This window comes from Takifugu rubripes, chromosome 17, assembly GCF_901000725.2.
Source record: "Takifugu rubripes chromosome 17, fTakRub1.2, whole genome shotgun sequence".
NCBI lineage: Eukaryota > Metazoa > Chordata > Actinopteri > Tetraodontiformes > Tetraodontidae > Takifugu > Takifugu rubripes.
Window position 1 is genome coordinate 6422311 of NC_042301.1, and position 27993 is coordinate 6450303.

Sequence of the window (27993 nt, forward strand, 5' to 3'; positions counted from 1 at the left end):
GGTGACAACACCATTGGGCCACATGCACAGCATAGCGCATGTTCACTTCCTATCACACTTCCTGTTACCAATAACAAGTGAGGAATGGAGGGTGGCAGAAACGACAGAAGGTCCGTGAGCAGAATGTAAGTAGAAGCATTTGTGTGATATGAGACAGATGCTGAATATGCCTCTAAGGGGAAAAGACATGATGGACATAAACAGTTAAATGATGGACACAGACTATGGAGAATATGGCTTCACTGTTGTGAGGATAAAAAGAGAAACCTCTCACAGATCATTCACATTTGCTCTCGCTGCTTATCTTCTACACACTTGTTATGACCCATTACCATGACTGTCATGGTCACCATTAGTAACTAGTTCAAGTCAGTAGAGCCTCGAACACCAGAGGTCCTCAGAATGAGTTCTCATGAGAGACAGAGGACGTTTTAAAGACATGTGTCCAGTTTGACATGATCTTTGATTGTTTAATCTGAGAAAAAGAAGGAAACTATACTCTAATATTAAAACACACACACACACACACACAAATAAATAGAGAGAAAGAGAGAGAGAGAGCGTCCTTTACTCCTTAAATCAGTGATCTTGCGGCTGTCGTGGTGACTGAAGCTAAATATTTAGAGTGTACACGTATGTCCTTTCCAGATCACCATCATCCTCTTCTCTCTGTAATCTGCTAATTTAAATGCAATAAGGCAGATTTTACAGACATGATGAGATTATGGAGTTAGGTGTGAGAGCTGAAACTGAAGAGAGGCTTTGGTGGATTGTCTTCCAGGCGTTACATGAACTTTTGATCCTTCTCATCGTGTCCTTGCCGGCTTGTTTAAACTTGATCTCCAGATCTGTTCTTAAAGCTTTTACAAACTGATGTTCTCAGAGAGACTAAATCAACATTAGTGACAGAAGGCCAACATGGAGTTTTCATCATTGGGAATTAATCTGTGTTGGTTTTGAGCAGCTGGAAGATTCTTTGTCTCATAAAGTCTATCTTACTCATATTTAGAGGTGGTTTCCCCACACTTCTATCCAAATCTCAGCACTACACAGCAACGTTTTTGAAAACACAAATACCTTTTGACAATTCCATTCCCTTCATCATCTACCACTTTATCCCAGAGCTAGTTGCAGCATTCAGCAGCAATATTTAATGTGTGTTTTCTTGAGTGATGCAAGTATTTAATCATTGACTAAGAGTGTGTGCAACATGTTGTGGAAACTCCCTGCAGAGGTGGCTGTCCCTCTGTCTGTGTGTCTGTTTCCTCTCCTTGTTTCCTGCTCACTAATGACCCTGCTGGTGCTCACCTGTCTGATTGTGGCCTCCTCTCACCTGATGAGTTCAGGTCCACGTCCTCGATCACCTGGTACAGAGCTTTTGCTGAGTAAATCTTTAGTTCAAAAAATATTTTATGAAACATGTAAATCCTTCTCTTCAGTTTTTCATTAACATCTGGATACTAACTTTTGGTCCTCAAAACGTCTACTGTATTGCCTGTTGAGTGTTAAGACTTTAAGGTTGCTAGAACTGGTTTTGGGTTCAGGTCCAGGTTAGGGGAGTATATTGTGTCTATTAAAGTCCTTAGAATAAGGATGTGAGTGTGTGTTTAAAAATGATTTATTAATGGGACTCTAAATATGTCAATGATTCTTGATTATCACAGTAATGAGACAACAAGATTTAAAATGGACTCTTTGCTTGTCTTACGATCTTTATTGATTTCACGGTGTTTTTATCAGAAATACTTTAAACTGACCTGTTTGTCACAGATAATAGAATTTCTAGAGATAAAAGAGTGACAAATGTGGAGAAGATCAAGTGTATCCTGAGATGTGCTGCGTGTTTCTCTGGTAGCTAGTAATATGTATACATTAAGACAAGAATAGAACTGTTGTGCTTTTACTCCTCAACTCTCCAGATTTATGAATTTATGAAAAGATGGTACCATCTGTTCTCAGGTTAAGTCTCACCTCCTGTGCACAGACTTAAAATATGGAGCGTGTGGCAAAATAAGAACTATTAAAATACAGTATATATAAAGTCACCATCCTGATAATGAGAGACATAATTACGTAATGTATGCCAAGATTACGTGCACCAGCTCGATTTCCTTCTTCAATCGCCAGAGTGATCGCTTTTAACTTAAAAGCCGCATCATATGCTTTTCTTCTAGTATTTTCCATGTTGATGAGGGTTAGTAAAAATGACTGATTCACAATAGTTGTGATAGTGCGCCACGAAAAAAAACATAAATAAGCCGCACCGTAGAATAAGCCGCAGTGTTTAAAGTGTAGAAAAAAAGTAGCGGCTTATAGTCCGGAAATTACGGTAGTTAAAATTTGATTATTATAAGTCAAGTGAAATGAGGCAAAGATGCAAAACCAGTTTTTGTCCTTGTGGGAAATCAAAATATGCAGGTTAATGATCTTAAATTTAAAAAATATGAGCAGTTAAGAAAAAGTAAAGAGGAAAAAGGGGAAAGATTGCATGTTTTTCCGTTACAAACAGGGCATCGGGGGGAGGAGGGAGAGAAAACGGTGATTTAACACTGTGTCAGCACTAAAGAGTCATCTGTCTCCAGAGATGAAGGCGGCACCAAGCTTTACGACGTCTCATGGAGGAACTACGGTGTTTCACAAAGACATTATCATTAATGAGCCCATCTTTAAACATGATGGAGGATCTCGGCCGTTTCAGAGCTCCGACTCTTCTGTCTATTTCCACTGCTCCACACTGCTGATACGCAACATTAAATCCTCCTTCTGCTTGCCAAGAGGTGGGGAATCAAACTCATGTTAGCTACTGTCTTCATCAGATCAATGCGACGCTGCTTCCGATAACATCATCAAAGTGTGTGTATGTGTGTGTTCATGTAGTTGCTACATATTGAGTGCCAAAATATTAATTCTACTAGCAAACTGAGGACATTTTTGCTGGTCCTCACAACTTTAAAGATCTGCTTGAGGGTTGATTTTTGGTAAAGAGCTGGGGGATGCATTGTGTTTACCAAAGTCCTCCCAATGATAAAAGTGTGTGTGCACACATGTGCATGCGTGTGTTTTGGGAGTGGAAACACTTCAAAGCCCGTTAAAGTGGTCTGAAGTGATTTGATTTTGCAGGCTGCTCATGGTCGACATGGTCATCACTTCTATACTTCCGGGCCCATTTCACCTTCTGTCACCTTGCTTTATCTCTGCTGTAACCTTTCCTGCTCAGAAGATGTCAGTAAAAGCTTCTTTTTTTTTTAGACAAGAAAAAATCAATGTGGCTGGTTTCCATCAAATGTGAGGTTCTTCCTATAAATACAGGTCCAAATGGCCTTTCAGCAGTTGCCTAAGAGTCTTTGTATTAATGCCCTAAATGTGTATTTTGAACAGGAACATACTGAAGTGTGTCATTAGTTGCAGTCACTGTATGGTCACAGCTCATTCAACTGTCCCGAGAGGAAAAAAAGGCTTATAGATTCAATCAAATGAACAATAGGCGCTACAGTATATAAGATATAAAGAATGCCGTTCTCCATCTCCCCTTCCAGTTTGTAAAGTGTAAAAGAATTACATGTTTCTTAGCCCTGCATATGCATTCAGAACAAAATGAGCATCTCCTCTAGTGTTGTCACTCGCTGTGTGAAGGAACAGGAATGCATGTGAAAACAAAGCAGACTGGCCAAGCATTCATCTCCACATATACTCCAGAGTAAAAACAGGACAGGACCGAGGTGTCCCTGGACTATGGAGGTCATCATCCAATCAGAACAAATCTGGGGCAGAATTTACGTGATGTCAAAAAGGAGTCTGGTCCAATTGCTCGTCATCCTGAATGAATTTGTAATCAGAATTCTTGACTTCCTTTAACTGTCTGCATCAGAATGAAATGACTTCTTAGAACGGGGTAACACAAAGCAATCATGTTATTGTTGACAACATAATATTTTCAAGGTTTTGAGGTCTGATCCCATCACAATCCATTTTTGAATAGAGTACCATTAATTTCTGCTGTTTAAAATTCATAATTTCCATTTTTTACTTAAATATTCTGCTTTCCTTAGTTATACCATTGTTCATGTTATTTTTAGGGATTTTAAATTTAGTGTTAAACCTCAAATAATTCACCACCGCATCAAGGGACAGTCAGTCTCTCTCTGTCTCTCTCTCTCTCTCTCTCTCTATGTGAATAATTGGTTTGTGGCTGCAGGTCACAGTAAATTATTTAGGCTCGCTCTGCATTTGGCTGTAAATGCTCTTTCCTCTCTCTCTCCCCACTCTCCTCCCTCAACGATCAGCTCACTTAGGAAGAGAGGGAGAGAAGCAGTAGGGGAGGAAAGCCAAATGGAAAAAACAGACCGAGGTGGAAAAATGAGGAAATAGGACAGAAAAACAGAACTGATGAGATACACAACAGGCAGCCAACTGCACCAACCTTGAATCCATCATTCACACAACCACACACACACACACACACACACACCATTAAGCCTACAGGGGAACCCAATGGCCATTTGCCATTGTAGAGAGCTGTTAAATTGAGGGCAGAGAGAAAGAGAAGTGAGGATGTGGGATGCTGCAAAAAGAAAAGTTGTTTTGATTTCCATCAATAATTCATGGTGTGTATTATCTCCTGTAGTGCATGAATGCTATGCATCAGCCATTTTTTTTACCAGTTGAGGACAATCATGATACCAAAGATTTAGTATGAAGTTCAAACTATTGCAGAAAGAAACACACACACACACACACACACACACACACACACACACACACACACACACACACACACACACACACACACACACACACACACACACACATTCATACTAACACAGGGTGGTATTTTCCAGTCAGTGTGTGTTTAATAAAACATGGAAGTAAAAGTTTGTCTGAATACAGAAGAAGCAAAATGAGGTGCACATACTGTATCTATTGATGCAATTATAAGCTGTTTGATTGTTTCCTCCCATGTTGCTGCTGTTTTCCTTTCTCTTTTCTTTTTCCTTTTTGTTCAGTTTGTTTTGCTTTTAATTCATTTCGATTGAAATTTTCATTTAAAATCTTTATATTTTATCAATCAGGCAATTCCTGTATTTACGGTAGTGGATGAAACCCATGAGAGGGAGCAGCATAAGAGGAGTCAAGTGGCGGGAGGGAGGAGACAGACTTTATTAAATGGACAGTATAACTAAAAAGTGATCAAAATGGGAATATGACAGAAAAGGAAGTGCTAATGTAGTGGCTATGCTCCATTAATCATCACAGCTGAGGAACTGCTCCTGCGGCATGATGTGCATTTAAATCCTCTCATGAACGTTCCAGCATGTATTCTGTCTGACAACAGACAGCTCTGATAAACAATTCAAGGTGTGCGTGAGGAGGAGTAACAATATCCAAAACCTTCCTGATTCAGGGCTTCTGTCATCTCTCTCATTATTTCTCTCTGATGGATCTGGGGTGAATACAGTCCTTTTCATGACAGCACATAGATCAAGATGCACTGACACACACAGCTTGGATCTGTGTGATCACTGAGAACAGCATGGAGATCACAACCATCTGTTTTCTCCACACACAATTCTACATGAGTCCACTCTGACCTGACACAACCCCCCCCCCCCCCCCCAAGGAAAATGTCAATGGAGATGATTATCAGATAATGTGTTTTGTTACTGTGAAGCATCCCTAATAAGAAAATTACAGAATTGAACCAGGTTTCAAGTTGGTTTCAAGTTGTGAGGACCGGCCAGAATGTCCTCACTAACTAAAAACTTCCTCATTTTGCTGTTAGGATGAGCATTTCTGTATTCAGCATGTGGCAAGTACAAGAACACATACAGACCCCCAAGAATCTCAAGGAGGGATAAAGCCAAAAGCAATGAAGCAAGAGGCTAGCTAGTTGTCTGTGTGTGCTTGTGCATGTTTTTGTTTGTGTGTGTGCTTGTGTATGTTTGTGTGTGTGTGTGTGTGTGTGTGTATGTGTGTGGGTGTGTGTGTGTGTGTGTGTGTGTGTGTATCAGAGAATCACAGCCACAGATCCATCAGTTCAGAACACACCCACGGTTTAATGGGTTTGGATGGGGAGTAGCAGATTGATGTGGGGAAGGACTTTGAATGTGGAGCTGAGGATAGGAAAGAATGTTTCACAATGTAAGGTAGAAAAAATGGGAGGGAAAAAAGAGAGAGTGTTTTTGATAGGTGACCAGTGGAGCTTGGATTGATTATCACAGATGGATCAGACCAGATCCTTGACTTTCTTACCTTATAAAATCTTTTATGACACATCCTCCCAGATGGCTGTGATAGCTTTCAATGGTTCTTTATTTGTGTTCTGCATGTTTGAGTGTAATTAAGTCCTTAATGTACATACTAAGGTATATATAATATAGATTGTTAAATTTGGGGATTTTTTTAAATTTCCGATTACAGGCAGGCATAAAAATGTGGACCGATAAAAAGTGTTTCAACCAGACTCCTGCCAACTGACGGATGATTAGATCCAAGTGGAGGAGACGTGCGCTGAATATTCCATCAGTCCTAACTCTGTCCAGCTCCCATCCTGATCTTCCCAAGGGAAAGAGGAGAAAGATTATTCTCTGGCAAATTATAATTTTTAAAGCAGTGCCTGGAAAACCACAGGAGTCCCAAAAACGTCTTAAATTTAAATCAGGGGGCGGTGATGGCTCAGTCTGTGGGGGAATGACCTGAGAAGCAGAGGGTTCTGGGCTCAAGGCCCAGCTGCAGACCAAAAATCGGAAAGTGTGTTGGTCACTGGGGAGGTGCTAGGACACCCTTGAGCAAGATTATGAACCCCCAAAATGTGTCTCATTCTGTTATCTCTCTTTGTTCAAGCAGGACAGCTTGCTTGTTCAAGCAGGACAGCATTGAAGGCATAAGTAGTATAAACTACACAGATGTGTATAGAACAGGGATACAACCCAGGAGACTATCTACTGTAGTGTTATTGAACAGTTAATCCAAACACTTTAGTGAAGGCAGAATAGCTGCAACTGTTCAATGAACAGAAAAGTCCACATTACAGTATATAAAGAAATTAATCTATGGTGAAAATAGTGTATTTTTTTGGGTTTTGGAGGATGGGAAGTGTAATACCCTCAAAAACATGTTTCTGTTTGACAATTTTCTTAGAAATGAAGATGGTGAGTTTTATGGCTCAGTGCACACCACAAACATCGTATGTTATTAATAGAATGATATAACACCACAGTTTTAAAAAAAATCCTTTTGCATTCATGATATGCTGCTATTTTCTTCCTTTTTTGCCTTAGTTCTTCTGTTGGTGCCTCTTTGCAGATTGGCTTGTATTGATATTGCAGTATTGATCTGTTAGAGACAGAAAAGCTGTGTGTTTCTAGCAAATGCAGGTGATAAAGTCCCATCCATCATATTTATCTGCTCCTTTCATTCTTTTATTTATGGCAAACATGGTTTTGTAGCGTGTGGAACCAGTTTATGAGATCACATCCCTCTCTGTGTAAATTACAGACTGACCTCGGCCAGTCGACTCATTGATTTTTGTTTGTGCGGACTCCTAAAGCGTGGCTCCTGTCCTGCGGTGTGACTATCTGGAGCACAGACCCAGTGTTCTGCTTCATTTGCTCTGTCAATCTTGGGTGAGTGCAGAAGATGAGTACCGGTAAACCTCCGGCTGGCAGGAGTGCTGCCTGTGTCTTGAGTGCAGACAGCACTCAGATGAAATGACTCCAACTGGACTTTCTTCCTCTGATCATTCCTGTCTGGTGCACTGCAGATGGAGAAAAGAGAGGGAAGTGAAGAGGTGGGTGAGGAGAGGAAAGCAAAGGTTATAAAGTCAAGGATAGAGCCACAGATGTAAAGTTCTTGCAAGGGTTTTCTTCATCCAGGGAGTTCTGGATGTTATTGGGGCATTCACCTCCTCTAACAGTTATGGTATAGAGATGCGGCTTTGATTTTATTTTTTTGTGCTGGCCCGGTGAAGGATGCCACGCTGCTCTGGAATCCTTTCAATTTGACCTCTTTTGCAGTATTTAGCTAGCTATGCTAATTTCCGTGTTCTTACACATCGAATGTTTTATAGAACCCTTGTGTTGTGGGCCAGGTCGGAAGAACTTGTGGGTGTTTTGACGATGTTTTACTTATGGTTTGGGAATGTATTTCATGCTGTGTAAAACATTTGCTATAGTTTTACTTGCTTTCCTTTATTCTGTGGGTAAATTGTGTTGCATATTACAAAGATGACTAAGATGGAGGCACGGGAGTCAAAGGGTAGGTAATGAGAGATTTCTGCTCTCTTGTACTATTTTTTAAAAATAAAGTAAAGAAAGTAAAGTGTTCAAGGCTCGTGACCCACAAGGGTCTCCTGAACCACCCATGTGTCATACTTATGTGCCTGGCAACGCCACATGCATGTGATGGATACCATGATTTCAGTCAAGGCAAGGAAAAGAAACAGTAATTCATTTGTAGATGTTAAATAATAAATACTTGCCAAAAAATTCCAGTTATAAAAATGCTTTGATTAATGGAAGATAAAAGTGAAACATGAAAGGACACTAAAGAATAAAATAAGATTATTCTAATACTTCAGGTGCATTTTCAGATGATGTACCAATCCTGTAAAAATACACCAACAGAAATCTGAAAAGAACGTTATCAAGATAACATGATGTAAGTTTGAAGCATCTGGGATTCCAGGAGTCTAAAAGACTTTGAGAATAAGGCTTCAAAAGAGCGCTACCGACCTGGAGAAAAGGTAAGAGAACCTGTTCTTGAGTGGGACTGCATGGGGTCTTAAGATAAAGAAAAAACATATACACTCTCCTCCAATGTGTCCAAACACCTCTACCAGAGGACAGGACAGAGACACAAAAAAGAGACCTATGACAGTTAAGAAGGTCACCAAGAAGAATAGATGTAAAAGAACCATCGGTGTTCATGATGGCTCACAGCCTCTTTCAGAGGCCTCAGGAGGAGAAAGCTGTGAGGGAGCGATACAGAGATGCTAGCCCTCGTCAAGGGGAACAGTTATAAGACAACAGCTGAGAACTTTGAAGAGGACCAGCCAAAGACAAGAGATGACCAGTTAGACACCAACCACCAGGAACTGGCTGTGAAAAACAAAATGTCCAAGGTTGAGCAGTTTCAGGAAGAACTGCTGAAGAAAATGGAAAAATGCGAAAAGCTGGGAAAAGAAGTGAAGACACTCAACTCCAGCCTTTATGAAGCTGAGGCAAAAGTCCATCACCTGCAGAAACGCAAGCAGGAATTGGCTCAGAGACTTGAAAGATACCAAGACCGAGTGCTGGATCAACATATCGCTGAGGTTGGCAAAAAAAAACCCCAAAAAACAGATTGTTACAGAAATCCAGCAGTTGGAGGACAAAAATCATGATCTGGCTGACAAAATTTAGAGATCAGTCATTAGACGTGATTATCTGATATAGCAGGTCAGAGAAAGGACAAAAGAAAAACTCCATATGGAGATTAGGTTTGAACAGCAGCAGGAAGAAACAAATGATCTGAAGGACAGCGCAAGCCACTTATAAAGAATAAAAAGAAACCTGGCCTCTCCAAATTCTTCAAAAATCTGAAGATTTTTTTAAAAAAAGAAGGAAAACTGCCCGTCAATGTGAATGAGGAAGAGATGTCGAGGCCCAGATAGATTCTGTCCCTCCACTCTCTGGTCACTGACGGCTCCTGTTTGATCATTTAAAAAAGCTTTATAAGTATTTTATAATTCTACTGGCTACATTTACAAGCTCCCATCACTTCCTGCATGGATGAATCCATTGAGAGCTAAAAAATCATTAGTGACCAGATAAAACACTAGTCCTACCAACAAGTCCAGATTTGACCTTTCAGTGACCACATTTTGGTCTTCCTTACTGCACCGTGCAAATTTGCACATACACATTGGCAGTTGTGTTTAGTAAAATTGTAAAATAAGAAAATTAAAATTCTTCACTGTGACATTGTAATTAATCTCAACCAAACTCTGGTACAATGCAGAGTCATGAGTAACTGGAAGTTTAAGAGTATAATGGTGGATTTAGAGCAGCCAACTCTTGGTCACCTTGCTTCTTAAACCTGGATCTTGAAACATCCTGCTCAGATGGACATAACAGCAAGTAGGGCTTCCAAAACAAGAAATGAAAACCTGAAGTTGATCCCTAAATAAATCGGATGAACAGGGCTTGAGGTGACAATAGGAAATGAGCTGAGAGGAATGTGTGACAGATTTCAGAAGGAAGATAATAAGTTAATCAGAAATGGAGCGGAAGTGACAGAATCACTCTTCCACCACTTGATTTAGCAAGTGCCGTGAAGTGTTTATTCCCCTTCATTACAGGCCCGCCTATACATCCACGTGTCCACAGATTTGTGGAGATTACATACACAAGTTTTTGTGGTTTGAGTCTCACCTCTGTTTGCCTTGTACAGATTACTGGATCGCAAAAAAATACGATGTATTCTTCCTGTGTTTTATTACATATGGCTTATTGATCCCATAGGTTATATATAGGGTATTGATCCTACAAATCACATATGGCTTATTGATCTCACGGATCACATATGGTTTATCGATCCTATGGTTGACATATGGCTTATTGATTGTAAGGATCAAATATGGCTTATCTATCCCATGGATCACATATTGTTTATCAATCCTATGTATTACACATGGCTTATTGATCCTACGGATCACATATAGGTTTGCCATCCTACGGGTCACATAAGGGGTATTGATCCTGTGGATCATATATGGGGTATTTTTCCCATTGGAAAAGCAAGTGTAGTTCACGTCTAGCAGCAGTCTTTACTGTCTTTGAGAAGCCAGAACAGTCAGAAGCTGCCACCCAATGATCAAGTATGTAGACCTGGAAGGCTCCACGGTTCTCCAAAGATCCTACCAATCAATGCTGACCTCCACAACCAATCACTTTTCTTGGCCCATTACCAACAATTCTGAAAATTCAATTAAACGTTTTGGGGTCTTTTGCTAACAGACATACAGACAGACGCCGGCTGTCACATAATCTTGTTGGTGGGGGAAATAATATAAAGAAACGACCGAATTTGCCCTCAGATATATTTCGTTCGTGCGTGACACGTCTCTCTCTCTCTCTGTCTCTCTCTCTCTCCCTCCCTCTCTTTAAACTCCTGCACATTCCTAACACAACCTCCAGTCGCGGTTAACGTGCGTGCGGTTGTCAGGAGAGTCGCGCACGGTTCGGCGTATCGTGTACGGCTCTCCCCGCCATTTCATCGTGTCTCGAGCTGGAATGTCTAGTAGCGGCTCGGGCTCGTCCTCGCGGAAGGAGTTCGATGTGAAACAAATCCTCAGAATCCGATGGCGGTGGTTCGGTCACCCCGCTGTGCCTCCGCCTCACTCTCCGCCGCTTGGAGACTACTTCGCTGGGAGGAGAACGAGCGGCAGCTCCGGGGACGGACCCTCAGTTAGCGGCTGTAGCGGAACAAATTCAGACAGCGTGCGCACCAGCGCGGGCGGCCACGGCGGTCTGGTGGTCAGCGGCAGCGCCGGGTCGAATCTGTGTCACGGGAACGGCGGCAGCAGAAAGTTTGCTGATACTACGGGAAATCGTATCAGTTCGGGAGGAGCAGCGGTCGGAGCGACGGGGAACTCCTGCCCCCGGTCCTTCAGTCAGCCTGAGTGCAGAAGCTCCACCGCGGCGCTGTCCTGGGTTTCCCCGCCGCCTCTTCGTCGCTCGCGGCCGGGAACAAGTATGGAGCCCTCCGGTGAGGTTCCTGCGCCGCAACCGGTTCCCGAGCGTGGTGCACAGGTCGGGTTTGACGAGGAGGCAGCAGTGGCGGCACCGTCGGGCATCGAGGAGATCCACCCGGAAACGGACTCCAGCTCGTGCAGGTAAGAAGGATGAGTTTTTAATGTCATGAACTTCAAAAAGAATACTTTAATAAAAAATATTGTGTTAAAAGATGTAGTGTTCTGGTTTCTACTGTCACATTACATGGACAAATCCTAATTAAAAATAAAATTGTCTATTTGACAAGAGGTTGAAATGTGTCAGCATCACAATCACAAAGAATCTCCAACCATGAATTAACCAGTGATCCGTCACTTCTCCTCACAACCTTCGAGAACCAAGCATAACAAATAAGGGCTTTATTGCATTAGTACTCGTGTAATAATTTAGTTGTAAAATGGGCTGTGCTTAGTGTGTTGCTATATACCTGGAATTATTTTGTGGCCAGCTGTGCTGGTTCAGTTTAAACTCATAATCTCTCACAGTGCTTTCTGATTATTTGTAAATGCCTGATGGAATGTGTTGCATGAATGGAGAGGCATTTAATTATTGGTCACCATGGAGACTAGATAACAAAGCAATTTATTACAGCTCACGCCTCTTTGAGAGCATCTGTACAAAATCCTAGTGTTTATATCATGACACCAAAGATGTGATGAAAATAATCTCCGTTCCTGTCAGTTTTCTATACATCATGAGGCCCCTTAAAGCCTCCTAACGTACTCCATGTTCCCATGACACACATCAGAAAACAATCAGAAAGTGATTCATGGATTTGCAAAGTGCACAAATACACTTCAGTGGGAGTAAAGGCATGCCTGATTTTTAAGGTCAATATTTGTAACTTTAACTTGCACTTGTGCATCTTACTCGTTTACAAATGCATGTGAAAGGTGAAGGTCAGGAAAGCCATATGGCTTTTTAAAAATAGCTGTGGTTATGCAAGGGTTTGATATCATGTCTTCAGTATTGACGGCAGCCAGGATACAACTGCAGTGTATGTGGTGACTGTGTATGCAGCTATGCCATGAACATGCCTTGGTTGCCATGTCAACACATTCACTGGTTTCTGCACACTGTGTGTGTGTGTGTGTGTGTGTGTGTGTCTTCACATTGTGTAGATATATAAATAAATAGATATGTATATGCTGCTCCCATGCTGTGGAGAGCTCCTGGGTACAATATGATACTCCAACAACCTTAGCAGAATCTCAGATGGCCCATGAGATGCACTCTAAATCCCAGACTGGCTGTAGTCCTGTGTAAACTTTACCCATTTTTCCACCCCGATATCCTTTTTTCTTTCAATCCCACCATCCTCCCTTCATCTTTGCATCTATTCCTAGTAACCCTCCCTGATGTCTCTGCCTCCGTACCATATTACTCTCAACACACCCTGTCCATTCATTTGACCTCTTATTTTCTTTGGAATGGTTTGGAATGTGTATTTACATGTCTTACAGTGGGTGTTTTCATATAACAATGCAGACACAGTCCCTGCATGATTGCTGTATCTTATAAGCATTTGATTTGCATTAGGTGTTTTCCTACTGGCTAATAGGGCTATATAGTTAATCACAAGAGATTTTATGTGGGTGTATGTAGTAGAGATAGAGAGAAAGAGAAAGGGAGAGAAAAAGTAGCTGTGAGTGTCCTTGCCTGGTGCATGGTTATGAAGACTCTTGTTGCATGATGTTGATTTGCCCGAGCCATACTCTTTCCTTCTCCCTTTTTGTCTCTGTGTCCATGTTGAGTGGCTGCCAGGCACAATTAAGGGGACTGGAAGGCAACATTACCGCGCTTCAAAGCGATCTCCTCTGGCAGTATTTAGCCTTACTATTCATGCGCAAGCATATACACAAACACACAGACTGCAATGTTCATGCAAACCCACGCCGGTTGACTGGAAAGCTATCCAATAGCGTTGGTGGAGTTCAATTAGGGGAGGGAAGGGAGGAAGCTGAGGCAGAGATGGATGTTTAGAAGAAGGGGTGAGGTGGAATGAATTCAGTGATGGATTAAGATGAGATATACACTGAAAGTGGGGATGGAAAATGATGAATCACAGCACATGAAATACTTCATCAGCAGTGAACCAAATGTGGGAAAACACTGTTTTTTCCATGGCCTCTAAAGACTGAGCGCATATAATTGAAAATTGCTTTGTAACACATAAATATATAGTTCCACTTTCCTCAAAATTACCTTTTAACTTCAAAGTTAGTTAAAGGTCACATCTTTTAAAGTGAACATAGAAATAAATATCTTTCTTTCTTTTACTTTCTTTAAATAAACTCCAATTTTGGTGCTGTAGCTATACATTGGTACTGATGAATTACCATTCACTCCACATCCTCAGACTGGGAACATAAACAAGGAGTAAAGCATTTGTGGAAGTTTAAACTAATTTGACTCAAAGTTTTGTGCCATTTCTGGTTATTTGTGTGGCTGTGAGGTACCTGATACTGAGTCACCTTGTGTTGTACCGGCTCTGCTACATATATTTATTTATTTGCTCCTTGTAACAAAATAATTTAACTGGCAGCTTTGGAGACATCTTTGAGGGGCTTGATGCTACATGGAAACATGGCACTGATCCTAAAGCTCTGCATAACATCTGTCTGCTTGTAACAAAGGAAAACCAGCATCCACACATGTGTTCAAGGTCTCCCTCTCTGTCTGTCTGTCCATGTTTGTTGCTGTGAATCTTTGCAAGGACATCGAACAGCAGCGCCACGCTGTCCTCATGCGTGTCATTGGAGCCATGTGCATGTCCAGAGGAGTGTATGTTCACAGCCCTGTCCCACGCCGATGTCACCTTCCGCAAGATGGAGGGCTACCTGAGGTCCCGACAGCTGTGCGATGTCATCCTGGTGGCTGGAGAGAGACGGATACCTGCACACAGGTGGGGCAGAGGGACACTGAAAGCCATTCACAGGTGTTGTCATTCTAACCAGCCAGCATCTGAGATGGGTGAAATCTTTTTGATTTGGTCATTCACTTTTTATTTCGGTGACAATAATATGCCATTTGGTTCAATCCACTTGATGGTGTTAAGATAATTGTAGAATTAACCTCCCCCAAACAAACACAGTTTGTATGTCTGGATGTCCCGTTTTTGGTTCTTCATGAAAAACCTACAGATCTTTTGTCTCTAGGAGCTCTGATGCATTGTTACTGTTACTGTGAGCTGATCAACAAAGTCTGTTTTTTGTCTGTGATGAAAATATTCAGTAGTTACAGCTCTAAATTAAACATTACACTTATTGTACTTACTTTAACAGATATTTACAGAAGTAGGCAAACAAGCACTGCAAAACACATTAATGTACACACACATAAACAGTGAATGACACAATGAAAAAAACCTTCCAAAGCCTTTTATATTTGCAACCCCTCAGTGCCACACAGTCATGTGAGCCTCTGAATAATCTTTCACACTTGCACGTGCCTGTCATCCTTGTTTTAACCGCTCCTCGTTTCCAAAATTGCTGTTGTTTTCTGGGCATGTGACCACAACTGTGGCAGCAGGGTCCATCTGCAAGAGGATAAGACAAAAGAGCGTCCCTATGAGCAGACAGACCTTTTTATTTTCCCTCTCTTTTTATTCTCTCTCTCACTCCTGTCTTGTTGCATTCAGTCCTCCAGGAACAGCTGGTGTCAGACGAAAGGCCGTGTTGAACTGTAGGAGAATGACAATGGTGTGTGTAAAAGAGGCTGCTGCCATCTGAAGTTGTTTGTTATTGAATGCTTATGCCAAAAAACAGTATTGGGGTAGAATATGTCTTGGTTTAAAAGTGATCCTTTTGTTTGCGGTTGTAGGAATCGACATGTAGCGAAAGAATATACATCAGAAACCAAAAGAAGAAGCTGCATATGTTGAATGAGCCTTTTGCACTGTTCAGTTGCACCTGGCTTTTTTGTGGATTCCTTTTCAAGCAACACAGTTTTAAGGGAAGAGCTCTACTCAAAAACTAGAGCGCTTTAGTTTCCTGTGGGGCTCCATGCAGAAATACATTACCTTGCAAATCTATTTTTATACTCCCACATGTAGATGCCACTGCAAATTCTAATTTATTAATCCTGTCTTAGAATTGAAACAGTTCTGCAATGTTGTCTTGATAAATAATCATGTGTCTGGGACACATAAGGGCAAAATGTGCTTGTTGGCTTTTTGCATGGACCAGTTGTGCACAGTTATGTTAATAACCATGTGAAATGTTATTATTGGAATGGTAATCATGCATGCTAACACACTATGTTGTGGAGATTTAGCAGGCACAGTAACAGTAAGGTTCATATAGTATTGTGCTAAGTTTGTGTGCTAATTAATGAACAGATATTAAAAGATTCAAGATAATAGGATTGAGAGGATTTAATGTGTGATTAATGTAGAGCTTAATGCAGACATTCCATCGGAAAGCATCTGTAGACAGAGGTCAGTCATCCTGCTGTTGGTCTTTTTACATTTCTCGCTCTGGCATATCCACTCTGAAACACAAACACAGGGTTCAGCTTCTTCTTTCCTGAATCCAACTTGTCTGTTTCCTGATTTTTTCACCCTGCTGCCATTTTCATTAGTCTCTGCACCATTTCCATGGCTGTGTAACACTAAACTGCATTTTTTGCTGCACCTGTTTGCTTTCTCCCTTTGTGTTTACCTACGGACAGGTTTAGATGTATAACAGCTCAGTATTGTAATACAAAGATAAGTAGCTTAACTGTGAGAAAAAAGGCTCTTTCTACAAAGCTTCCTCTATGGTCCAGAAACATGATCTCCTCTCCCCTCCTCTCCTCTCCTCTCCTCTCCTCTCCTCTCCTCTCCTCTCCTCTCCTCTCCTCTCCTCTCCTCTTCCCTTCTCTGAGTAGATCAGTGATAATGTTGTTTCTTGTATAGTTTCTCTGCTTCTCCCTGTCCTCTTCATCTCTCTGTATCCATCTACAGGTATTACAGGTATTGCTGCCTTCATAGCTGTATGCTAACCTACTGACCTCCGATCCCCACTGACCCAATCAACTCCTATATCAGCAGTTTATAATAATTAATGTATTTCCTCTGCCTATTCTATCCTCTGTCTGTACCCCCCCCCCCCCTCCTCCTCCTCTCTCTCTACCCAGCCGGCCATCAGCTGGAGGGTCCCCCTACATGAGCCTGGTCCTGCTCAAGGTTTCTTCCTGTTAAAGGGGAGTTTTTCCTTGCTGGGGGTCAGGCCCTGGGATTCTGTAAAGGGCCTAAAGACATTTTTGATTATAACAGACGCTATATAAATAAAGATTGATTGATTGTCTTTAGGGATGATCTGAGACATCTGAGAGCCTCAAGCACCAAATCAACAATATGCTGACTCAGCACAAACATCTGTAGAGGCCTCCAGCTCAGTTCAGACTTCCGTTTCCTTTTCTATCTAAGAAAGCCTCCTTGGAGAGAGGATACATGTCTTTTGGGGAAGAAAAAAAGAATCATCATTTAAATATTAATAAAATATAAATTAGTGGCTTTCATCTGTGTCTAACGTCTGCCTGTTTTTGTTTATTCCAGTCTACCAAACTCATAATTCATATTTATTTCCTGCTCTCAGACAGTTCTAGGTCAATTTGTTGTGATTACAGTGTCTTACATGTCAGGCTTCTCTCGCTCCCTCTGCTGTCAGGACCCATTATGGAGCATTTTGGCCGATGAAGTGGGCGCTTTTAATGTTTATTGATCGAGCAGAACAAAACAACAAACAAAATGAATATTAAGTAATGAATGAGATACATGAGATGGGAATATGGTGAAATGTTGTAATGTCAAAACTATGAAGGCATCAGTTTTCATTTAACTTAATTCACTTCAGGAGTAAAATGACAGAAAGATGATCCTAAAGAAATGCATCCTTAATTTAGTGCTTCACTTCCTAGCCTTATTTCATTCCCAACCATGTATGCACAGCACATGACTAGATGCTGATGTCTTCAAGGTGACCTTCACATCCTTCAACTGGGAGACACTTTCACAGGATGACAACGTTATGTCGCACCTGCCAGGTTGCATCTTTTACCCGTCAGGCTGGCTCATCATGGCTGCCAGGTCAAAGTGCTGACGCCTGACAAAATCTCTGTCCTCACAGACTCGTCCTCTCGTCCGTGTCCGACTACTTTGCTGCCATGTTCACCAGCGATGTTCGAGAAGCCAAGCAGGATGAGGTGAAGATGGAGGGAGTAGACCCTGATGCGTTGTGGGTCCTGGTGCAGTATGCATACACAGGTACAGACGAATACTGGCCTTTGCTTATAGAGATATACCTATAATTTTGTAATTGCCAGCTTCCAAACCAAAATGCATTTTTATGTATCATTTCTGTATTCCAGGCCGACTGGAGTTAAGAGAGGACACCATTGAGTCTCTGCTGTCGGCGTCCTGCCTGCTCCAGCTGTCCTCTGTGGTCCAGGCCTGCTGTTCTTTCCTGATGAAACAGCTCCACCCCTCTAATTGCTTAGGAATTCGCTCGTACGCTGACGCTCAGGGCTGCCGTGACCTACAGAGGGCTGCTCATGCCTACACCATGGTGGGTAGAACTCCTCCTACTCTGCAGCCTCCATGGAGGCAACAGCATTAAGGGATTTCTGACAGTGGTGCTGCATATGAGAAATGCTTAGGTTTTAGTTTAAAACCCTCCCTTTCCTAACCCTTCTGTCAGCCATCAACCCTCACTTCATTGTCTTAAAGGCTTTATATGCTTTTATCACCTCAGCTTCTTTTTTAAGTGCATAGTTTCCATGGTGACTGCCCAGTTGTTCCTCTGTATACTTTATTCTTGTTCACTCTTTATGGGCCATTTTTCACCCTGCCTCCCTCTGTGAGATTGTCAGTGTCAATGTTCCTCCTCTTTGCTCCGTTCCTCTCTTTGTTTCTTTTTAAGTGGATTACCATTCAACTTTAATTCAGGTTAATTATGGCGTAAAGGAGCTTTTATAGGGACAGAGTTCTCTCCCTGTCTTCAATTCACTCACAGCCACAATGATTCACACACTTTGCAGCTCACAGCTAATATAACCGAGTTCTAAAAGCAGTAGAATAGGCAGATTATCCTTTTTTTAAATGTTATTTTAAATGTTCCTTGGGATGAACATTTCATATGACGCACATTTGTCTCCTCTTGTTTAAAACCTTCTTCACTAGCTCATATGCATTAACTTGGTGGGATTTTTGTACTGAGTATTATATTTATCAAATGTTTAAGGCCTGGCACTTCTCTAAATGATTGAAAATAGTATCAAGCAGTAGTTAATGTGCACCCTAACTTGGTGTAGTTCTTTTTGTAATGGTTCACAGTAACAGTGATCTTTAGAACTCCGGCTGTGTTTTTGTTTAATGTTGAATGCGAGTCTAATTAACCTTTTCTAACTAACCTTCATCCCCATCCTCTTTTCCACAGTTTTCTTTGTAGTCTTCACTCTGTCATCATCTATTCCGTATTCATTCATCAGGACTGTTTTGAAAGTATGGTTCCTCCCTCCTCAGGAACACTTTTTGGATGTGGTGGGCAGCCAGGAGTTCCTGCTGCTGCCAGTGGAGGAGATGGAGAGGCTGCTCTTGTCTGACGATGTCAATGTGCCTGAAGAGGAGACCATGGTGACCTCATTGCTAACGTGGGTCAGTCATGATGCCCCCGCGCGGGAGAGCCACCTTCCGTTACTGCTGGCTCATATCCGCCTGCCACTGTTGCAGCCACAGGTGAGCTCAGAGATGTAAATCCCTGTTTTCATCACTCATCAATGAATCCTTTCTTAGACTGCACTTTCATCCCAAAAAACCCTGAAAGTGCCTAAATATTGTATGAGCACTGTTGTTGTTGTATGTGACTTAGTACTTAATAGGCTGAGCAGCTTTTTAGTTTGCCTTTCACAAATATTTACACATTACAATACTGACAAATATTTGTGTTCCGTACTTCTAGTCCAGACTTTTAATGTTGTAGCTACTTTGAGAAGTTGGCTTGAACTGTCAAAAGTCTTTCTTTTCTTTTTAAAGTGAATTTCTGATAGTCGGCTCCTAAATTATTACACACTGGACCCTAAATTGAATCAAGCTAAAAATTGGTTGGGAGACACAGTTTCAGCAAACTGCTGCTGCAGGTAAATATTGTGTGCATGTTGAGGTGCATAGGAGCATAGACACACACACACACACACACACACACACACACACACCAGGAACAAGAAACTGCTCTATGCATTGCACCCCCAGACTTCCTCATGCTTCCAACGTCACCTAGCACCTAATCAAGGTAAGATCGTCATGGCGTTATTGTTCCTTCCACCTCCTCTTTTGATGCATCTGCCTCTGGCAGAGTGAAAGTGTAGCTGAGATGAGCAGTGAGAGAACTTTGCAACTTTTTATTTTTCTCTTATGTGCCACTCAAATCACACTTCAGCTTTTAACTAACCCTCACCTTGCCAGGCCCCCCTTAACTTTTTCTTTATCAATTATGGCCCAAAACTGAACTTAAACAGAGTTAGACTTAAAGAGGTGGACTAGGTGAAAGACTTTGAAAGACAGTAATTGCCTCTGTGTAGTGCTCGTCACCTACTTGCTAAACTGACAGAATAATTCACAGCTAGCCAGAGGGCTTGTGAGCTAAGAAATGCTGATAACACCAGTCCTGTAGAGACAACTAGCCAGTATTCACCAAATCATTCACCAGTTCTCTATTTCCACTATAGGACTGGTCATCACTGGGTTTCATTGTACAGAAATTAAACCATCAGTCATCTATTTTCATCACCACTGGCACTTATTGGATTCAGTACACGGCCTAATTTTCTCCCTATGCTGTCTCCATCAGAGATATATGAAGGTCATACTGGCATTTAGCAGCTAATGTTTAATAATGAGGCACAGGTGCTGATGGGAAATAATTTGATTTAACCTGATTCCATAGCTGCAAATGCAGCAGCTACCCAGATTTTGTCATCACTCCATCCAGTCCTGTGTGTGTGTTTGTTTGTTTGTGTGCAGTTTTATTATCACAAAGCAGCAACACAGACAGTCTGAGTGCATCATATAAATCCTGTTAAAGTAAACCCGACTATGAATGGACATTTTGCAGCGTATAGTGTCAACTGTCAAGAACATGACACTGTGACCCTCTTGCTTTACCATCAATGGTTGGTCAGATCTCAGCTGGGAATACAACAGTCTCTTAAAAAATCCTTGGATGATGTCGGCATACTGGGAAGTAGAGGGATGAAAGAGGGTGACATGTGGTGCCCTACAGAGGATGACTTCTTATCTCACCCTCCACACTCCTTCACAAGACGATAGATAAATAAAGTAAACGGTAGAGGACAAATGGTGGATCTCGTCTTTGTCCTTTATTAAGCACATTTAAATAAAGAAATGCCAAAGTTAGTTTGACCCTAATTTGTCCCTGGGTGATTGTGAGCATTAGAAGCGTGGTTTTCACTCTGGCGTGTAAGCTGCTTATCCATTTAACATGCTTGCGTTACGCTCTCCATGTCTGGCTGAGAAAATTGATTTTATGTTCAGTGACCAAATTGAGTTATTTGGGTAGATTCAGAATCATCTTCTTATACTGGGCAAAGAAAATAAGGAAGTAAACACAGAGAAAAATATTTTATTGAGTATTTCTTTATGATATAAACACACAGACATGTTCAAATATATAATAAATATAATATAATGATCTAAATGTTACTAATGTGATTCAGACTTTCTTGCCCCTGGTAAAACCTTTCCTCTCCAACCTGTTTTTCTTGGGATGTTTTTAAAGGCCAAATTTGTAGATTGAAGTGCATGTTTTTTTTCATCTCCTTTTGTTTGTGTGTGTGTGTGTGATGAGATGTTGAGTACATCAGCCCTTTATTATGCCAGATGATTTGTGTGTGCGTGCATGCATGCCTAACTAATGGCTGGCTGATCTGAGCTGATCTAATCTCTAAATCAATTAAATGAGGTTTTTCTTGACCCTCAGTCCCCCATAAACACTACTGCAGCTAATGTACAAAACTGCTGAGGTCTTGCACAAACTGTCCACAGACACACATGCATGTATTTTTGTTCCTTATAGTTCTTGGCAGATCTGGAGTGCAACCCTCTTCTCAGGAACAGTATGGATTGCCAACGGCTGCTGATGGAGGGCATGAAGTATCACCTCTTACCTCAGCACCGGCCCTCACTGCAGAGTCCACGCACTCGACCCCGCAAAGCAACGGTTGGAGCGATGTTTGCTGTGGGGGGGATGGACGCTACCAAAGGTAGAAACTACATTTTCTCTCCTGTGTCTTTGCTGCTGTATAAGGTTGAATCAGTCTATTATCTTTTCTTGTGTACATTTCAAAGTGGCAACTCATCACTGTCACAGATCATTCTCTGGATCTTAACTGGACAAAAGTCCTCTCTAGCTGATATTATAATAAACAAGCTCAGTGAACAATGAAAATATCTTGCCCATATTATTATTATTATTATACTTTAACAGTATTCTACACACTAGACATCATCCAAGAGCAATAAAACAATAAATAAATATTAAGGAGCAGACAGTCAAAGAGCAGCTTTCCATTTGAAGCTAGGATTAGAGCAAAGTGCAGTTTTTTTACTGTCTCTCCAGGTGCCACTAGCATTGAGCAGTACTGCATGCGCCAGGACAGGTGGACACAGGTGGCCACGATGAGTGGACGGAGGCTTCAGTTTGGTGTAGCTGTCCTCGATGGCCGCCTCTATGTGGTGGGCGGCCGAGATGGACTTAAGACCCTTAACACTGTGGAGTGTTACAATCCACACAGCAAGACCTGGAGCGTGTTGCCTCCCATGTCCACGCACAGACATGGATTAGGTGAGTCAGACAACAAACCTGTAGCGTTTATGATTGTAAACATTGAATTACTTGGTTTGAACTGTAATTTTGCTTTTGACACAGTGAGCTCAAGGGTAATTTTCACCTCCAAAAGGGCATTTTGATCGTAAGTCATTCAGCCTCATGCTTCAGAGAACTTCAGCAGGAGCCGATTCTCTTTTATTGTGTTTGAGTCTCCACTCACTGCGTGCTGTGCTATGACAACGGCAAAGTTGGATGAGGTGTGATGTGCTGCTGCTTGATCGTTTTCACCGGTAGGAACACATCTGGCGCCACAGATGTTTTAGCAGATAAATCCCTCGTGCATGGTGGTGTCAACATGCCGCTAACCCTGCACGCCTAATGCCCTTGGTGTGGTTACACACACAATCACACACAGAAACCCAGGCTTGATTAGAGCCTGTCCAGGCTGATTAGTGTTAGTTATTTGCCACCATTTATCACCTGTGTGTTTGGGCTTGTTTTTCACAGGTGTGGCTGTACTTGAGGGGCCGATGTACGCAGTAGGAGGACATGATGGCTGGAGCTACCTTAGCACGGTGGAAAGGTGAAAAGGACACGTGCATCTTTCATGCATAGAAATCCTACCATTATTAAACATTGTTTTTTGTTCATTTGTGAGTGATTTATTTATATTCAATTATGTTCTGGCACTTTTATTTATCTCTTGATCACCTTTGTCCTAAAGTTTTTGACTACAAAAACTCAGACTGACATTTTTAATCAAACTGAATATAAACTAAAATGTTAAATTTCTCTAAATTGGTGGTAATGGAGACAGCACAGAGAAGCGTTGTTTTTATTTAAATACAGTGTAATGACTATTTTAAAAAGAAAATGTATTGTCAACAAAGAGAATCTCAACATGATTTAGTATAAATACTCTTATACTTTCAGTTCTTCCAGTCATTAGCTATGATCAAACTTTTCTTTCTTCAAATCTCGTTGCATTTCGGACAAATTCAGTAAAAAATGACAATGTTTGCTTGACTGAGCGTTTAACTTAATTTTCCATAGGTGGGACCCTCAAGCTCGTCAGTGGAGCTTTGTTGCAAGCATGGCAACTCCCAGAAGCACCGTGGGGGTGGCGGTGCTCAACAGCAAGTACGTCTGCTCCATTTTGGTCACACCTTCTCATGCACTGCAATCATAAACAGGTCTTTTCTTACTTCATGTTATTGTTAACACTTTTTTATGACACTTTGTCCTTAATTTTTTTTACAAATATGGCATCAATTGATTTTCTTTGATGTTCATCATTTTCATGAGAATACATGAAAATGAAGCTGATGTTTGTTGTCTCGCTGCAAGTCTTCAAAAAAAAGTTCTAGTAACACAAAGTGCCAATTTTTAACACTAATGTTGCCACTCTCACATAAGGACACTTGGCTGTTATTACAGCTGTTGAGAAGTGGAGAACTCAGAGGTTCCTGCAGAAAGTTCTCCATCACTTGCCTCAGAGAATTTCTACAGGGAAACACTTTATAGATGCTAATTAATACAGAAACAACTGATTTGCCTGAACACATCTAAACACGAAGTGTGTGTGTGCACCTGTGTGTGTGTGTGTCTGTGTGCGCGCGCGCGCACGTGTGTGTCTGTGAGTCTCTGGACTCTTCCTGATGGAACTCATTACTTGCCTGACTGGTCCTATTCACTCCTTTGCCCTACTAACATCAAAACAGCTATGAATATTCACACTCACACACACACACACACACACACACACAGGGACTGAGTTGTGATGCCCTGAATGTTTTCTCAGTAATTTTGGTCAACTTTCTTTCAGCCAAACTCCATCGGTTTCAGTGTCACTACATTGAAAATGACTTCTGATGGCTAGAAATGTGTGTGTGTGTGTGTGTGTGTGTGCGTGTGTGTGAATATTCATAGCAGTTTTGATGTTAGTAGGGCAAAGGAATGAATGGTGCGCATGCTCTATAGTGTTATCCTCTTATCTTTTCTTCTCAGGTTGTATGCAGTAGGAGGTCGCGATGGCTCGTCCTGCCTACGCTCAGTGGAGTGTTTCGACCCTCACACCAACAGGTCAGAGAAAAAGATTTTATGTGAGGAATAATCATTTCTGTCTGTATTATACCGTGTTTTATATATGACAGAGCAAAGAAACAGCCGAACTCGGGCCACATTTCAAAAGCTTGTGTTGATCATGTTCGTTCGTTACCACCTCAACTTTTATATGCTCACAGATGGCCAATTTATCACATTTCCTTCAAAGTTGTACAAAGTGCAATAGTCTGTATCAGCTGATGTGCACCTTAAAATGTGCAGGTGGAACAGCTGCGCTCCGATGGCTAAAAGGCGTGGAGGTGTGGGTGTGGCTACCTGGCATGGCTTTCTTTACGCCATCGGAGGGCACGATGCTCCTGCCTCGTCTCTTTCATCCCGGCTAAGTGACTGTGTGGAGAGGTAAGTCTATGCATCCTCAACCATAAAAACACACAAAATATACCCAAACAAGACAGATGAGGGGTGTCAATAAGCAAGGCATGCTCATTCTCTTTGTCTTGTCTGTCTGCAGGTATGACCCTCAGACAGATGTGTGGACAGCCGTGGCCCCAATGAGCATCAGCAGGGATGCAGTTGGTGTTTGTCTCCTTGGAGACCGTCTGTTTGCCGTGGGCGGTTATGACGGACAGGTGTACCTCAGTATCGTTGAAGCTTACGACCCTCAAACAAATGAGTGGACGCAGGTCTGCACGTAATTTTATCCTTTTCCAGGGTTCTTGCCATGTTCTTAGTGTTATGTAAATGTACTGTCGCCATTGGGAAAACCTAAGACTTAAAATTCTGTAAATGTCACAAAATGGACTGTTGTCATTTATCAGAAGGATACTGAAATTGTGTTTGTACCTCATCTCATGTGGGGGCCTGATAGTTATCAAATGGCTCTGAAAAATCGGCTATTTTTGAGATATCCACCACACTGGAATCCAGGAGGGTGGGTATGCAGATGGAGAGAATGATGAAGGAATAACGGTCTGAGATGGAAAAGGATGCGAGAAGACCCATAAATATATCCTGTCTTCATAGTTATACAAACAAACAAACTGGCATAGCTCATCTTTCTCTCATGTCTTCTTGTTTACTCAGATCTGTCAATCATTGTTTATTTTTAGTTTTCACCAGCACAGCCGTAAAGTTCAGTGTTTCGATCTCTTTGTTATTTCTGTCATGTATCAGTGTCTTGTTCAACTGGCTTTTTCAAGCGTGACAAAGACACAGGAACATACAATGCGACCTATACTTACGAAATTATTTGGTTCCGGAAGTTGTTTCGTAACCTGAAAATTACATAAGTAGAGACGCGTTTTCCATGTAAATACCCTAATCCGTTCCAAGACCCCAAAAATTCGGACCAATTTTATAAATCTTAAAAATGCATCAAAACATGTAACAAATACATGTTACAATTAGATTACCTCACAATAAATGTAGGAATTCAGTGCAAGGCTTCTCCAGGAACAAAATGAACTTTATTACAGGCTAATCTTACATTAGCCGTCATTACTAGCAACGAACGTTAACACTTGTGGTAACACCGCCAACTAATGGACAAACATACGAACACCCACAACAAATAAAAGTTTAACGAAGGCGACGCTGGGATACACACAAACTTGTACAGATTGACGTCCCTCCTAGCCAATGGGATTACAGGAAGATGCTAGGCGATAACCAATGGCAGAGCAGCTACAAGCATGTTTGCGTTCGCTTAACTCCGCGAGGTGCGAGTAGCGGCGGTAGCGTATTTTTGCCTTTCGTATCCTGAAATTTCTTTCGTAACAAGAGGAAATATTTTCCCGTTGAGACGTTTCGTAACCTGAAAATTCCGCATGTGGAGACGTTCGTAAGTAGAGGTCCCACTGTATTAGTTAATCTTAGTTCAAATGGACGAAGGTGATTTGGATGTTTAGTCCGGAGTCAAATCGTCAAGATGACCTGACGTGACCCTGCAGCGCCACTCAGTCGCAGCATCTAAAGTTGATGTATTTTTCTTGTTTTTGACTTTGCAGGTAGCACCTCTGTGTGTGGGCAGGGCAGGAGCCTGTGTGGTGGCTGTCAAGCTGTGAGAGCAGATGCTCGGTGGGCATCTGCAAAGCTCCTCTTCATCACACCAAAAGAAAAAAGTCAGGGAACTCTTTAAGGTCACCCTCCCCAACAGCATCACATTGTGTCATTAGTGAAGCAATGGTTAAGTAAGGGTTAGGTCTTTTGTCTGTATGGTTTCTGATAAGGTCCTCATATCTGAATGCCTCGGCTGCAGAGGTGAGCTGCCTCCAGTCTGTGACTAATGAGGAGGACCTGCAGCGATCATCTGAGCAGGACAGAGCAGCACACAGCAGCGTCTTATCCTTGCCTGTTACTTGGTTAGTGTTGACACGGTGGAGCACATTGACACTCCCAACAGGATCTGTTTCCAGCTTCAATTTCTGCTGACAGAGATGAGGGAGGCACGGACTGTCAAAACCACCTCATCATTTTAAATCTGTTTATTTGTATGTATTGATGCTATTTTAATATATCCCTTCTTATTTTCCACTGTTGGCATTTTTTTTATTTCCATTACTTGCTTCCTGACACAAAAAGGGAGGACTTTTGACATAATCAGCACAACTTCACATGTAGCCATACAGTAATAAACTGTCATTTATCTAATATATTAGCCTGTCAACCATGTTGCATCCACAGGATGTTTATTCTGTATATTCTAAAAGACAGAATATGCATTCACATAGCTTATTTACAAGCTGCACCCACAAATTGTCTAACATCCTTATTTTTTTCAATTCTTTTATCGTGTAAGTAATTATATAAAACAGAGCTTCATAGAGTATTATTAATAAGTCGTTAATGGGAAATTTTAATTTTCAGTAGAGCACAAGGGTCCCTTTTAACCAGCTGGGTTTTATACAGGGACAAAAGATCTTTTTTGTGTGTGTGTGTGTGTGTGTGCATGTGTGTGTGTGAGAGAGACGGTTCAGGGATTAGAAGGAGTGTATTTTTATCTCAAATGAGAATCTTCATACTTCCCTTCACGACAGCTTCAATTCCCTGCTGCTTTTTCCTCTCTCTCTCTGAATCTCTCACTCACTCACTCATTCACACGTGCACGTGCATGCAGACACTGAGCTGTATGGGGAATCATGTATACCTTGTAAAATGATTATAGCATCTACACTCTGAGTTCTATATGTGCTTGTACAAAGCAGCGCTCCCGATCATGAATACATTTACACTGAAGTCCTCATGCAGCATAAAATCTAATAACTTTGAACCCAGCATCAAACAAAATGTCACACCAGCTCAGTGGCAGGTATTAAATTCATGCTCTCATTATT

The 27993-nt window shown here is 41.6% G+C and overlaps 1 protein-coding gene across 3 annotated transcripts; it reads left to right on the plus strand.

Annotated features, from left to right (window-relative positions):
- Positions 1-49: 49 nt before the first annotated feature.
- Positions 50-27989, plus strand: klhl5 (kelch-like family member 5). Of its 3 annotated transcripts, none has more exons than XM_011612583.2 (13): positions 50-125; positions 14488-14676; positions 17882-18018; positions 18123-18319; positions 19276-19488; positions 21845-22031; positions 22388-22612; positions 23105-23180; positions 23651-23737; positions 24605-24679; positions 24923-25060; positions 25173-25344; positions 26668-27989. In XM_011612583.2, the coding sequence occupies exons 1-13, from the start codon at positions 85-87 to the stop codon at positions 26722-26724; spliced, it is 1794 nt and encodes a 597-aa protein (XP_011610885.1). In that variant the 5' UTR covers positions 50-84; the 3' UTR covers positions 26725-27989. The 3 variants fall into 3 exon arrangements, with proteins under 3 accessions (XP_011610885.1, XP_029706870.1, XP_029706869.1); XM_029851009.1 differs by lacking the exon at positions 50-125 and adding an exon at positions 10548-11872; XM_029851010.1 differs by lacking the exons at positions 50-125; positions 14488-14676 and adding an exon at positions 10543-11872.
- The last annotated feature ends 4 nt before the right edge of the window (positions 27990-27993 follow it).

What these genes read in the sequence shown, in the direction of transcription:
- klhl5 (XM_029851009.1), top strand. Translation starts at nt 11,271, where the DNA reads ATGTCTAGTAGCGGCTCGGGCTCGTCCTCGCGGAAGGAGTTCGATGTG. An exon ending in ACGGACTCCAGCTCGTGCAG is followed by an intron (nt 11,873 to 14,487) that starts GTAAGAAGGATG and finishes AATCTTTGCAAG; the next exon opens with GACATCGAACAGCAGCGCCA. An exon ending in TTCGACCCTCACACCAACAG is followed by an intron (nt 24,680 to 24,922) that starts GTCAGAGAAAAA and finishes TAAAATGTGCAG; the next exon opens with GTGGAACAGCTGCGCTCCGA.